Raw genomic sequence first — 15,778 nt, 5'->3', positions numbered from 1 at the left:
ACACCTTGTTTTGCTTTTTACATTGGAAATTTTTATATCTATAATTGTACATATATGTAGCTTTTTTAGCATATTCAAACAAGAAGTATTAGCCTAAAGATTGATGTTTAACTCCTAGAATTTATGCTTATTGCTTTGTATTTAATAGACCTGTTCGTTTTTATGTTTATATTAACCACTCATTTCCTCTTATTTCTGTCATGCATTTGTTATATATTTTATTCATAATTCTCCCTTATTGTTTAAAAAGGAACTATAGTTTATAGAGACTGTATTCTGTTTTATTTGTAAATGTTTTGTTGTTATAAATAAAAATAACAAAAAAAAAAAAATATGATGACGCCATGGGATCGGTCATCATGACTGCAGCAACTTTTTGAGTCCCGAAGTGTCCAGTTGTCCGTCTTGACGGCTCCGTTATCAACTCCGCTCCGCCTGCGCTCGGCTAATCTCGTTGATCACCGGCTGCAGCTGAGCTTCATGTCGAACGCACCTAGACCGTGACGCATTTACGTTAAGACGCATGCGCACTTACAGCGCGCCAAAGGGAAGTTAGGAGAAACAGGTACTTCCTTGCGCCAGTTTCTCACCATGGATGGGCTCGACGACGTTGCGATTTCCACTCTAAAAGGTTAGTAATTTTTTTTTAAATCACTTATTTGTTTCTTATGATAAATTTGAGTTTGATTTTAATGTAATATGCAATGCTTTCTACCGAGAAAAAACAAAACAAAAGCACGTCTTTGTAATCGAATGAAATTAAGGATCGATCCTTAAGTTACAACATGCACTCAGAATGATTTTATTTAAATGTAGATACACTTGTATTTATTATTGTATAGTGACATAAATTGTTGTTCTGCTGTTGTACAATACTGGGTGCTATCAGGCTGCTATTAAATGAATCACAACTCCTTTTTTTCACAATACCTAATGCTAACAAAAATAACTTAGTCAAGTGTTAAAGGATCTTTTATCATTATTGCCTGTTTGTTTTACTACATTCAGACATTTCATATTTGAAAGAGTAGGCCCAAACACTTTACAATATGGTTAATTAGTTGACTAGTTTATTTAACATACAAAGAATGAACAGTATTAATTATCAGTATTAAAAGCACGATCGCCTCACAGCAAGAATGTCACTGGTTCGAGCCTCGGCTGGGTCAGTTGTCATTTCTGTGTGGAGTTTGCATGTTCTCCCCATGTTTGTGTGGGTCTCCTCCGGGTGCTACGGTTCCCCCACAGTCCAAATACATGTGCTTTAGGTAAATTGGGTAGGCTAAATTGTCCGTAGTGAATGAGAGTGTATGGATGTTTCCCAGTGATGGGTTGCAGTTGGAAGGGTATCCGCTGTGGAAAACATATGTTGGATAAGTTGGCGGTTCATTACGCTGTGGCGACCCCAGATTAATAAAGGGACTAAGCCGAAAAGAAAATGAATGAATATTAATTTCAAAATTTACTAATGCATTACTAAAATCAAAAACACAAAATATACATAAGCTATGTTGTCTAATGTACTGTATTTGCATGTGTTCTAAGCTGCTAACATTGGGGAAGACATTTTGCCATCTCTCTCGCGAGAGGATATCCGAGATCTCTTTCCTGGTCCTGAGCACTTCCTGCGGCGCAAAGGTATTTGGCGTTTGACTCATAAGGAAGAACAGGTAATTAATTTCAAACACTTGTATATTGGATATTTTTAATCTATTAGTGGGCATAATTTCAATACAGATTCATGTGATTTGATTTGTGTTTTATTGTGTTTTAGGAGCGCATCATTCCTGTTGAAGGTTCATCAGCAGATGATAAACATACTGAAAGTTCAAAACAAGATGACCCCAGTACATCAAAGTTTTTAAAGTTACCCAGCCCAGAATATGTTCTCTTCACTGACAGTGAACTACAACAGATGAGACGCACATACTTTGAGCAGCAGCGTCTTGGAAAAGAGGGTGACGTCACCTTATCAAAGGAGCTATTCTGCCGGCTCATCCGAAATACCATGACAAACATGGTATCAATAGCAAGAGCATCTTCAGATGACTACAAATATCCCACTAAACATGAAGTTATTGCCATGGCAAAACGGTTAGTGGAATACTACCCTATGATAAAAGATAAGTCAACTGGATCTAGGCACGAGTGGGTGAGTGACATCATTTACTTAATTATTGAAAAAAAACATTGTTTTGTTGCTAACATGCTTTTATTCTGTTGTACAGGACACTGTTGCTAAAAAGCTCCTGAAGCGACTTACAAATATCCGAAGTCCCATGAAGGCCAAACAGCCTCCTTTCAAAAGAGCACGTCAGGACAAAGAACCTTCCGCTGCTGTGGCAAGTGACTATGATGCTGATTCCAGTGCTTCAACAGTCATTCTGTCATCGCCTTCAAGTTCAAGCACCCCACGGCAAGAAAATGACAGCATTGATGAAGCATGTAAGTACATTAAAATTTACTTTAAAATAAAGTAGTCAGTAGGGATGCTCATTTCGGTTAACTTTGCCAACCAGCTCGTTAATCGGATATAAATGGTTAACTGGTGAGATTAATATAAAATTATTATTATTATTATTATTTTTAAACTGAAGTGTCTATTTTGTGTCTGACACATTAAATATTGCTATTTAAAATACTGATTTATTTTAACATGCGAACATGTTAATAACAGATCATAACAACAGAACATCTTCACGCACCTGCCATCTTTCCAACAGGAAAAGGAAAGGAAAATGAATAAAATAAGTAGGCCTGCCCTAATTTTTCATTTAAATTTTTAATTTATATTACAAAAAGAAAACACTGACTGAATCCTTTTAAAGAACCGGCATAGGCTGTTTTTTTCCAATCATGTTTTTTTTTTCTTCCGTCAAATAAAAATAGCAGACTTCCTCAAATCGCTCGCTCCACGGAAAATATGCATTTATTTAATGCCCTGCTGTTATTATAATCATAAAACATTTTTAATAGAAATCATTATTTTTAAGATTATATATTGATATAATGTTCTCTCTCTCTCTCTCTCTCTCTCTCTCTCTACCGTAATAAAAATATGCTTAAATGAAAATAATGAAAAGACAATGACAACCCGCACATATGTTGACTTTTTGTGAACAGTATTGCTGTTTTTTTTCCCCTTTCTAAAAACACCTTTTATGTTGACAAGAAAAAAGAAGTGCGCAGATTTCCTCTGCTTGTGCACAAAACCTCTTGCACACCCCTCAAATATAACTTACGATGGTCAAGCGCGGATCTTTTGGTGCGCTCTCAAATAAACACTGCTGAAGTGCGATTTAGTGCGTTTATGTAGAGAGTATGTCTACAACATTTATTGGATTTGCTAGGAATATTTCAGAATGTCTCCAATAAACTTAGAGCGGCATTAATGTGTCCTGAAGTAAAGTGAAACAGCTATAAACTCCAGCAAGATAAAGTCAGTGTATGCAGAACCACAGGCCATCTATAAATAAATGAAAATTATTGAAACTGTGTTCATCCTAACTGAAAGCTACGTCGTGTTTGCTGGCTTCACGCATCACGCACCTGTCAGTCAGTCAATCAGTCAGTCTGTCAGCACGCAACCTTAAAGGGTTTAACAAATAGCGCACATCACCGATACAGAAAAGTTTGCGCTGTTATAATTCACTTGCCTTTTAATATGTTTTGGTGCGATTATAACCCGCTATTAAAAAATAACCCGCTATTAAAAACAACAACAACAACTAAATGATTTGAATAGGAAGCTGTAATGTAGCCGTGAAGGGATGCATTTTGGTGTCGCACCCCGCCATAGAAGAATGAATGTAACGGGATCCATGCTCTTTAAAAGTTCTCTGTAGTTGTCTTGACAACACACACACTGCTGCTCTGGGTTGAGCCGCGTGCAAAACTCTTGCGGCTTTTAGTAAATCATTCAAAAGATGCCCCTCTTAACGCAAAAAACGCATTCGATTGGCCCCTTATGCAGCTAAACTAAAAATATATAAAATTGTATTTTTTAATTGTTTAACTGATACCACACACATGATACAAACGCATCCTTTCGGTTAACGGTTAATCGATTACTTTGAGCATCCCTAGTAGCCAGACATGTCACTTCCGTGGGACATGTTCTGGCCATGATTTTTATATTTTTATATATATATATGTGTGTGTAATACATAACATCTTATTTGGTGATATATGCATGCCGAATTTGTTCTATTTGTAACGTAAAATACATTATTCAATTGTTGATTTCTGTGCATCTTGTTCAGTAATTATATTGTATGGCTAAATTGCAGCTGATGGTCCTGACAACAGCCTTGACAGCCAGAAAACCCAGGCAAGACATTACAGGACGCTACAAGAAATGTACAAAGCAAAGAAGCCAAATAAAGCTGCTGTAACCCATCTATTAGACCTGGAGTTCCAGTCCAGAAGAAGTTTCATTGACTCAAATGTATTGAAGGAGCATGACAAACCCACAAATATTTTGCAAGCGTACCCCTGCTTCAAAGAATTGGACCATGTGGGTACACGAATGCTTACATTTTAGACAGATGTAAAACATACTAACACATATCCCATAACTGCAGACAGCCAAATAATTTTGTTTTTAATAATAAATAATTCTTTCAGGCAATGGATGAACTACGCAGAATCATTGAGCCAAACAACTCCAAATACATTTCTGAGGTGAAGGACAGGTGGGAGACCTTCTACTCCAAGGTTCAGTTTTATGGAGTGATAAAAAAAGTCATGAAGCCTCCAAGGACATTAAATGGAGGTAAAACTTTAATTTAATTTGAATCTGTATAGATCAAGGGTTCTCAACTCTGGTCCTCAAGGTCCAGTATAACTCCAATCCTAATTAAACAAACCTGAGTTAATCTGTGTTTCCAGTTTCTAACAAAAATCTACAGGCTGGTGACTTTAGAGCTAAAGGTTGGAGCTGACCTGTAATCTCAAGGGCCAAGTGTTGAGAACCCTTGTTATAGATCAGTTATTTTTTTAATTCAAGAAGTTTTCTGTTTTCAGTTGAAAACAATGTTGTGTAAACAGTCTCTTAATTCAGGTCTCCAGGATCAGAAACCAGTGGTATAGATTATTCCCATACATCTACAGTAATATCTGATGTTAATATCTTTTTTTTTTTTTAACTTATCTAGTTGAACATGCCATTGCTGTTTTTACTGCCCTACCGCTGCTCTTCCCATCTGGGTCTGCAGCACCGAAGAAACAGGTCCCAATCAGTGAGGCTCTTTTCCATGTTCTGACGGTGAGTTTTACTTTAAGTAGTGATAAGTTAATAACAGGTTACTACATTGTCAATAAAATACTAAGTTAAAACCATCCCAATTGCACTACGTAAAATTGGACATGCAATGTAACAACTAACTTAAAGGTATTGTAGAAAATTTTTTAATTATGTCTTCATTTACTTAATCACAACCTGCTGAACACAAAAGTAAGATATTTTGAAGAATGTTGATATGCCAACCCAGATCTGTTGGGTTGGCATTCACTTCCATTGAAGAAAAAAAAATATGGAAGTGAATAGTGACCCAGATCTTATATTAATTTTTGCTGTGTTTGTAGTCTGAATTCTGTATTTTTGTTATTTGGTTTTCTAGCCCTCAGAGGATCCGGATACCTACATCCACAGGCGTGCATTTTCCAGTCCTGTCTTGCTGGTTGGTGAGGAGAACTGCATGGTGGTTGTAGGTACAACCCCAGTTCTAACATTTGACAAAGACTTGCTCTATGAGGGGCCTCTCTACCTCCTGGCCTATTACTATGCATTTCATCTCACATATCCAAAGTGTCTTGCAACACTCCTGTCTGTCTTGCAAACACAAGTTCTGAGAGATGTCATCCACGAGCAGGATGAAACCCCCTCGTACAAAAAGGCCATTCATGAATGGAGAATGTTTGTTGACTAATTGCTGTTTCAAACTGCTGTGGCTGAGAGACAGCTGCATTTTTTTTTCGGCCATTACATTTGCACTTGATTTGTGCTGTTAGGAGTTTTTCCCCATTTTCAGGAGATTAAATGTATCTAACATACAGTAATGCAGCACAGCATAACAAAAAAAGTAATTGCTGTGTGTAACTTTACAGGACTGCTGAGGGTATACAGTGTTGTTTTGTGCCAGAGTATATTTTTTGTTGTTATTATTAACGTTGGACTGTTCATCCTGTTTTGCTGTACCTCAGTTGTTTAAGAGGAAAATGTTCATTTTTGAATCTGCCATGGATTCAAGGCATTGTTGACCCAAACTTCAATTACTTCTTAATCTTATGTTGTTTCAAACCTGTTTTTTTTTTTCTTTTGGCTACAGAAGATATTATTTAGAATGTTGGGAACTGTTGATGGTAGCTATTGACTTTCATAGTATTTTTTTTTTATTTATTTTGTATATTTTTCTTGCTATGAAAGCTGGCGACATTCTTCAAAGTGTCATCTTCTGCAAAAAAAAAAAAAACTCATAAGGATTTGAAGAACATAAGGGTGAGCATGATAATTATTTGATTTTTGGGTTGCTATCATGTTACGAAGTAAATTGATCCAGGCTGTTTGAAGCTTAAATGCTGTTTGAGTTTGTGTAGACTGAGGCAAAGCATTTTGCATAGAATACTTGCGGTTTCTGTGCCAGGTATTTTATTTCATTTTAAAGTTTAAGCTTGTCTTTGCTTATCCTGCCTTATGCTCCATTTGTTTAGAACTTTAATGAATGTTCTTTAATAAATGTTCAGCAAAGCTGGAAGTTGTTTCTTCACTTAAAGTGGGGGAAGGTGTGAGAGGTATTTTCTTTTAAGAGTTTTCATCTCATTTAGGTTTTTGTGTGATTTAAAAAAAAAATCTAAATAGGCTGGATTTAAGGTAAACTATTCTGCTTTCAATGCATTTTCCCCCTAAAATTATTATTGTCATGCTTTAAAAAAGAGAAAACTGCCCAATTTTAAGCTTGTTTGTCTAGTTTTAAGAACTAACTGTAGATTTACTGACTAGATTTAAGTTCAAATATTCTAGTTTTAATGCAATTTGTTCTAGAATTATTCATGTTCAGTGCTTATAAAAATAAAAAAACTGCTTAATTTTAAGCTTGTTTGTCTAGTTTTAAGAACTAACTCTAGATTTACTGACTAGATTTAAGTTAAAATATTCTAGTTTTAATGCAATTTGTTCTAGAATTGATAATATTCAGTGATTATAAAAAGAAAAAACTGCTTAGTTTTAAGCATATTTGTCTAGTTTTAAGAACCAACAGTGTTTTTAATGACTAGTTTTAATACAATTTTCACTTATTTATGTTCTATTAAATTCTTATAAAAAGCTAAAATGCCTAGTTTTAAGAATTTGTGTCTAATTTTAAGATCAATAGAAATGTATTATCGTCTAGATATTAATGCTATTTTCAAGAATTCTTACCAAGTCAAATTTGCTTACCCCATTGGCAGATTTATTTGCTTGATTTTGGTACACTTTAACTAGATTTAAGTCATTTTTGCTTGTTTCAGGAAGGGCATTTTTTGCAGTGTTGTTGTCGACAATAAAGTATATTCTTCTGATATTCATAACCTCCAGACTGAGTTTGATTGAGTAAGAGAAAAACCAAGAAAACCACTACATTTGGCGTTCCTCTGGGTGGGCTGGAAAGGAGCAGGACTGGTGTTACTGTGCATGCTGGACTGGAGAGAAAACACAAATATGTGGCCACAATAAAAAACGGTAAGCAATTTTATGCTTATTAGTTTGTGTTTTTTCTGCCAGGACCTGCTTGTACAGGTAAATACACTTGAACTGTTTCTCCAGCTTTAAAGAATTAAAAGTAAATGTAAAAAAGATATTAAAGAAAAAAGGGGTTTTGAATGACAGAAGAAAAAGAGTAAGGCATGCAAATGATCTGTGTTTTCCTAAGTGGGCCTTGATGGATAGGATAAACATTAACTAGTAACTGTTACCCAGATTTGGGAAATTATTAATGATGTAAGATATGCATAGAGCATTTATAAGTTTTAAGAGAGAGTCCTTAATGTGTGGTAACAGTTAAGAGATTAAAGCAGATTAAAGTAGAGAGATGCGCGCTAAGACCTACGATACCGCTTTGTTAAATGAGATAAACAAAGGGCTGCATGGGTAGGCGAAAGCCTGTGGTTACCGCTCTAAGGTTAGAGGGCTGCTCGGACAGGTCACTCAAGAGGAGTGTAGTGTAGAGTATTTATTTAATTGAAGTGTTTGTGTATTTGCTGCTTCAGATTGTGGCAAAATAGTCCACATTGGTGGGCAGAGAAGACTGCCTTCCTCCTCCTTGAATGGAATGAGGATGGGGGGATGCAGCTCCTGTTACACTGAGTGGAGGAGAGGAGTGAATGAGAAGAGGAAAAGTAATAAGATTAGAAGTGTGAATGTGTTTAAAAGTATGTTTTCAATAAGGAGTAGGTTAAAATAATGATTATAGTATATTATAATATAAAAGGAGGGCTGCATATGTGTGGTGTGATTTAAAGAACAATAGGAATAGTGATTGATGCAGTTTAAGAGAAGAGATTATGATATAAAGAGAGGAGTCTCTTAAATTAAAACTAATGGAACATGTGCATTTAAAAAACACAGAGTAAAAAGCAGAAGAATAAACATTTTTCTGAAATTATCTTTGAGTTTTAAGTTTGAATATGTTAAAAAAGAACAATAGGCAGAGTGAACTTAAATTCTTTACATAGCAACAGGTGAAAGACAGTCTGCTCCAGGATGGGGGTAAGAGAGAGATTTATGGTGTCCATGTGTGAACAATAGATTGCCTATTTACAGCACTAGGGAAACAGAGAAGAGGAGAGTTAAAAGAGAGGAGATCAAACTATAGATAAAATAATGACATAGACTTTAACATAATTTGGATAGAATATAAGTTATTAATGAATAGATATATTATAAAGTAGTATAGTAAGAAAAATGAAATGAGGAAATACTAATAATAGAGTTATATTATATAGAAAAGAGTTTGAAACTCTACTAATGAAAAAGAATAAATGAAGCCATAGTGATCAATATATATGGAGATAAAGGAAGTATGGAGTAAAAGAATGTATTAATAAACAAATAGATTTACTAAATAAATATGAATGAATAACATATAAGTTAGGTCTTTGATTGAGAATAAAATAGAAAAAGAAAACTTGAAAAATGAATATTGATTAATTGAAGATTTAGTGATAAAATGTGTAACAAAATAAGCTTTAAAATGTATAAGAAAACCTAAGAGCTAAAAACTCAAATTACGGAAAGGAAAAAGAATAAAATAGAAATAGGAAAAAATAAGTCCACTGTTTCATAGATAAAATTAGATGTTTAAAATATGCTTACAATATAGGCACATTGAACAGATAAGATAAAAAGAAAAAAGCAGTAACAATTTAAAGAAATAATTGACTTTAGAGAATTTGATTGGATTTAAGGAAAAAAAAAATGTTTTGTCATCTTTCTCAAAGTCAGCTATGTCATTTGTTTGTAGTAAAGTACAGTGATTCAGATGAAAATCATAGAAGCTAGGTAAATGTTAAAGAATGCATTAGAGTGAGTTAAAAAATTAATTTTAAAGTTTAAGCAGTAAGAAGCTAAATTGATAAGTAAACATTGCAATTCAAAAATGAAAAATGCTTTTAGTAAATAAATATGTGAATTTAATTAATAATATTAACTTTGAGCTATAGCAGTAATGATTTTTAACAGTTATTCCAGATATTGGGCCACCATGTAGTATTATTGAATTAAATCAGGTATGGAAAAACAGATATGGAAATAAAAAATGCAATACTAAAATATGTGACAGAGAAAATAAAACATAAGATAATGACAAATGGCAAACAGAAGAAACCTTTGATGTAAGCAGTGAAAAAATAGAAACTGAGTATAGAAAATGTTACAATGTAAAAATGAGTGGCTAGTCAAGGAACACTAGCATAGATGAGGAGAAATGTAAAGTAAAGCATAATCTGAAGCTAAAGAAATTATTTAGAAGAACACTAAAGAAATAGAAAATTAAACATTTACATATGATAAAATGATTGTGAATTAGAGAAAAATAAACTGTTAAACCGTAAAGAGGAGAAAATAGATGAGAGGAGTCTCCATTTGATGGAAAAAAAATGGGAAAGAAGGAAAGACTTTTATAGGTCATGAGCTAAATTCCATATATTAATTAAGAGGACAAAGGGATGGACTTTGGGGGACTGTGGTCTCTTACCTACCAGACATCTCTGAGTGCACTGGCAAATGGAAAAGGTGTTTGAAAAACACAATGGACAAACTGTTGGCTGTGGACATTTGTGAAAGCAGTGAGGCAGACACTGCATGCCCAGGAATTACTGAGGACTGGAAAGGCTACTTATGTTCAGAGACACTAAAAAGAGGCAAACAAGCTAATGATGAACTGATCAAAGAGAAAAAGCGCTCCACCAGAACTTTACAACAGCTCAATGAAAGAAGCCAGCACTAAGAAAGAAGGGGGAAACACTGTGCCCTAATATGGACACCACAGAAAAGACTACACCAATCTATGAACCAGTTGTCTTCTCAGGGTGTGAGGAGGGGGAGTCTGGCAGTCCATCTCAAAGCAGTCGACCTATAGTCCAAATTGAGTACAATGTGACCACTCAGAGTGCAAAAATAAGAGCAAAAGTGTAGCTACCCATTCTTGTATCAAATCAGACTCCTGTCAATTTGATAAAAAGAAAAGTATCATGTAAACTGTAAGAAAAGTCTTAGATGATAATGTACGATGAAACTTTAAATGTGTAATGTTGAAATGATAAATTATGAAGAATGTTAAATTATTTTGGTTCATTTTCATAGATTAACTCATAGAGATTATTGAACATAGGAGAATAAATTATAATGCATGGTGGTGATAAAAAAAGATAATAAAAGACAGTTTTTGATAACTGAAAAATAATAATAATAATAATTTGGGTTAGAAGTTGATGGAGTTAAATATTTAAGTTAAAATTAGGGAAAACTTACTTTGAGTAAACTAAACCAAGATTTGAGAGAAAAAATTATGTCAGAGATTAAGACAGAAAAGTGATTTATACTTGAAGAGAATGAAAAAAAAAAAGTGAAATGAACTCACAGTACTGAATAGGTCAAAAAGTAACAATACTAAATGTACTAAAAGAATATTTGAAAGAGAAAAGTGTTTAAAAACAGAAAATAGGTTGTTTTACATATGTGAAGAAATAATTAAAAGCAAAAAGGATTAAGGACTAAAGATGAATAATCAGATCAGATAGAGAGGAACCTATAAAGAAATCCAGTGATTTTTCAGTCAACTTGTAGAAAATTACAACAAAAGTTTATGAATAACCAGTTTGATGTGAGAACAGGAAGGAATTAGGAGCTGAAAATGCTGAAAAGTGAAAAATGTTAAATTAATAGAAAATGCAAAATAAGAAATAGCTCAGAAATAAGAAATTACTTAGGTGTCAAATTTTAATAATGATTAACAGTTCAGGACATTAAGGGAAAACAAAATTAGCCAGCATAGGGAGGATTAATTAAAATTTAACCAGATGCAGGTCTGTTATATGCTGGAATAGGCATTATTGAAACTTTTGAGAACATAGCAATAATAGAAACACTTAGATATGTTATGGCATTTCTAATTAAAGTCAATTTCAATTCGGTTGTGATTGTGTAGGTGGCGAATAAAATAGATTCTATTTTAATTTGATTTGAATTTAAATTTTGATTATGGCATTAGTCAAAGCAGACAAAAGTAGATGTTGTAAAATTTATGATTTAAGAACAGTCAGTGATAGAGAATTTCTTAGCAGAGGTCCTAACACGCACTGTACTTAATTTTTTTGTTTAGATGCCAAATATTTTAAAGTAATTGATTTCTGTTCAGTTAATTATCAGAGGAGGGTAGACACTTGGTTACACTTAAAGTAAAAAAGACGTGTAGAATTTAGTTATCTGCAGGTACATCTAGTTCAAGCTAAGTAAAAGACATAAATAACATTTTTTAGGGATGACGGGTTTAGTGTTAACAAGATTCTGTATCTATTCCAGATGCAATAATAACTGATAAGATGATAAATAAGAAAATTGATTTTTCATTAAAGAAAATAGGGTAGCAGGTCTAACAATAGTATAGAGTCACAACCGTAATTAGATTATAGTACAAATAAACAACGTACTAGTCTTTATGAACATATGTAGCATTAAAGGTGAACGAAAAAGACAAATAAGATTTATGTAATACATACAAAGTACAGATTGTTGAGGCAACAGCATTTCTAGATATTGTCATTGGCGATGTACATGGTTAGAATCAAGGATGAAGTGGTAAGGAAGATTGGGCAGCAAGGATAATGATCTCATTTCTGAATGCAGTAATTATTGAATTGTTGTCCACATGTGACATTTGTGCAAAGTAGAATGTGAGTAGAGGAACAACAATAGATCTAATGGGTTATTCAAGAACTTGATAGTGGATGTTGTGATATAATAAAACTAGCTTAGGGCAAGAGATATAAACTTTTGGAAATAACAGTTGTGGTAAATGAGTGAAAGTAATTCCATCAGCAGAGCAGGGAAGAAGAAACAGTTACTATATTTATGACAAGAGAAGTAAGTCTCCTATTTGGAATACCTTCAGAAATAAGTTTAATGTGTCTGCATTTATAAATAAATTAGAGTAAATAAAGTCAATTAAAGTAAATAAAGGTAATTAAGTAGATAATTAAGTAGATATATAATTCAGTGAATAGATAAATAAATGAATTGAAAAAGTATTGGAAATAAAGAAAATTGAGAAATTACACATAATTGTAAGGAATGATTGAAAGAGCTAAAGATGATTCATCAAGGCCTAGTTTAACAAGATGTGTAAAATAATAAACTTGACTGGATTGATTTGTTACCTTTTTGCATTAACAAGTGATTGCATGAAAACTGACAGAAACAAGCAACTAACATTGCATGAAATACTATTGGGTCGACCCTTGCATGTAATCTCGTATTAAACCTTGTGGAATGTTTGGAGAACATTTCTAATGCATTGGAAAGAGGTTTGGTCTTTTATGAGGAAACTAACTGCCATGTGCAAAGCGATATCTGTACAGGAAACCAGAAAGGACCAGAAGCAGGAGATTAATTCGGTGATCGAGTATATCGGAGGTGTTCTGGAGAAAGTGGAGTGAAGTCAGGAGAAATGGACCTTATGCCAAGGTTGTCAAAGGGGATGCCATCAACTGGATACCATCTGGACCACAGCACAAGACAGCCAAAGGAAAAAGCTCCAGCAAGAGAAAGCTAACGGGAAACAGAGGAGGCAGAAATTCTTGAAGCTCAACGAAGTGCAAAGTGTGGCAGAAGGAGTTCATCAGAACAGTTAAAAGAGTAATTCTGATTATATACCTGAGTGAGAAATACAGAAGGTGCCACAAATTCAAGTGATGATAATCACCACAACTTCAGGTTATAGACTCTCAACATAAAGTCTTTAGCAACACTTTTTAAGGCCTGAACGAAACAAAGAATGCTCGCAAGTATGTGCCAGATTTAGGGTCAAAAAGATGAACTAGTGCTAAAAATTTTTATAGTTTAGATAAAGAAGAGGATGATGAAGAGGATCCATGCCTTGGGTGTTAAGTGCTAGTAACCTCTACCCCAAAACGGCAGCTCTCTACGATACGCAAAGTATCTGGGCTGAAGATCAACGTACTCTACGGATTATGTGTGTGGATGTTAGATTAGAATATTGTGTTGTGACCCTAGATTGGGAGATTGTGCATGTTTATTTTTTGTTTTAGTTTTATTCTTTACTGTATGTTAAATAATCATGACCCCCAGAAGCAAATAGATAACTAATTGTATGCTTAAAATACTACTTTTATGATGATATCAACAAAATAGAATCAAGTCTTTTACTGTGTCCTCGTCAGAACAGGACACAGAGGTTTGGCGTGATTTTATTCCAAAGTGCAATTACATGATTTGGTCATTTGTAATAATACTGTGACATATATTTGTCATTAGGTAGTATAACTGAGGGCTAGGTCATGGAGTTGCACTATGGGCCAAAAGCAAGATAAAGTGAGGAGAAGCACTTTAGCAGCATCTAGAACAGCAGCCTGTAAGTACATTTAAGATTTGTTTCAGTTGTTGTGTATGGTTTGAGGACTTGTTTCCAGCTGTTTGTGTAAAGTTGTAGGACATTTAAACTTGCTTTCAGTTGTGTATAATACTAGAAGTTGTTTAGCCACTGTTTCCTTGGTTACTATAAGAGCTTGTGTAGCGAACGCAGACGCGGTTCGCGTCGTCCGCCTCAGTTTCGGCCCTTGTTTTGACTCTCGAGGCGTGTCCAGCTGAATTCAATCAGCTAGTGCTTTGGGGTTATATAAACAACTAGTTCACCGCGGCAGCGGTCGCGGCAGCCTCGTGTGAAGACCGCCTCGTGTGACGAGGGTAAAGACCATCGACTCTACCTGCGCGACTCCACCGAGCAAAGACACCGACAAAGCACTTGAGTACTTTACTTTCTTGTTTTACTTTACACTTATTTTTTGTTGTCAGTGCACTTTTATTATGTGTTTTCTAATTCCTGTTGTTACTAACACTCGCAAAACACGGGAGGTACGCTGCAGGCGTAATCCTCACAACCTTCGTTCAATACATGTATCTACTATTTCACAACTCTCTCTCTCCGTGGGCCTCTGGAATTGTCAATCAGCTGTTAACAAGGCTGATTTTATTACCTCCATAGCTACATATTCTGACTATAATCTCATGGCTCTAACTGAGACCTGGTTGAGGCCGGAGGACACTGCTACACATGCTACTCTTTCTGCTAATTTCTCTTTTTCCCACACTCCTCGTCACACAGGGAGAGGGGGTGGGACTGGACTACTAATTTCCAAAGAATGGAAATTTACTCTGATACCGTCCCTGCCAACAATCAGCTCCTTTGAATTCCATGCAGTCACCATTATCCACCCCTTCTACATAAATGTGGTTGTCATCTACCGCCCACCAGGTAAATTAGGTCACTTCCTAGATGAACTGGATGTTCTTCTCTCATCTTTTTCTAATTTTGCCACTCCCTTATTGGTGCTAGGTGACTTCAACATTTACGTTGACAAACCGCAAGCTGCAGACTTTCAGACTCTGCTTGCCTCTTTTGACCTAAAAAGAGCACCTACTTCTGCTACCCACAAATCAGGTAATCAGCTAGACCTTATTTACACACGACACTGCTTCACTGATCAAACAATAGTAACTCCACTACAAATATCTGATCATTTCCTTCTGTCTCTCAACATCCACATTACTCCTGAGCCGCCACACACTCCAACACTGGTTACCTTTCGCAGAAACCTACGATCTCTCTCACCCAATAGACTATCCACCATTGTTTCAGACTCTCTTCCTCCATCTCGCAAACTCACTGCACTTGATTCGAACAGTGCCACTAATACACTCTGCTCCACACTAGCATCATGTCTAGACCGATTATGTCCTCTTGCATCCAGGCCAGCCCGTGCCAGTCCTCCTGCACCCTGGCTCTCGGATGCTCTCCGTGAGCATCGCTCAAAACTTCGGGCTGCAGAGAGAATTTGGCGGAAAACTAAAAATCCTGCACATCTCTTAACATACCAAACTCTTCTGTCCTCTTTCTCAGCTGAGGTTACTTCTGCAAAGCAGACGTATTACCGTCTGAAAATCAACAATGCCACTAATCCTCGCCTACTTTTTAAAACATTTTCCTCCCTCCTCTATCCTCCTCCT

The 15,778-nt window shown here is 35.2% G+C and overlaps 2 protein-coding genes and 1 long non-coding RNA gene across 4 annotated transcripts in view; 2 read left to right on the top strand and 1 right to left on the bottom strand.

The window, feature by feature from the left end:
• LOC148680967 (uncharacterized) overlaps window positions 1-15,778 on the top strand; it is a 663,035-nt gene that overhangs the window by 49,773 nt on the left and 597,484 nt on the right. The gene's annotated exons all lie outside the window — the stretch shown is intronic.
• Window positions 1-15,778, bottom strand: part of LOC148681068 (uncharacterized) — a 31,820-nt gene that overhangs the window by 9,860 nt on the left and 6,182 nt on the right. The window lies entirely within an intron of this gene.
• LOC101886199 (uncharacterized) overlaps window positions 581-15,778 on the top strand; it is an 883,799-nt gene continuing 868,601 nt past the window's right edge. The window contains exons 1-8 of the mRNA XM_088650328.1: window positions 581-631; window positions 1,546-1,670; window positions 1,775-2,152; window positions 2,229-2,445; window positions 4,290-4,516; window positions 4,627-4,774; window positions 5,157-5,266; window positions 5,622-14,458. Of these exons, the coding sequence (XP_088506454.1) occupies window positions 592-631; window positions 1,546-1,670; window positions 1,775-2,152; window positions 2,229-2,445; window positions 4,290-4,516; window positions 4,627-4,774; window positions 5,157-5,266; window positions 5,622-5,930 (1,554 nt within the window). The 5' untranslated portion in view covers window positions 581-591 and the 3' untranslated portion in view covers window positions 5,931-14,458. The remainder of the gene's footprint in view (window positions 632-1,545; window positions 1,671-1,774; window positions 2,153-2,228; window positions 2,446-4,289; window positions 4,517-4,626; window positions 4,775-5,156; window positions 5,267-5,621; window positions 14,459-15,778) is intronic.

Source organism: Danio rerio, chromosome 4, assembly GCF_052040795.2.
Source record: "Danio rerio strain M-AB ecotype USA chromosome 4, GRCz13ab, whole genome shotgun sequence".
Lineage (NCBI taxonomy): Eukaryota > Metazoa > Chordata > Actinopteri > Cypriniformes > Danionidae > Danio > Danio rerio.
This window is presented reverse-complemented; position numbering and strand designations above follow the sequence as displayed.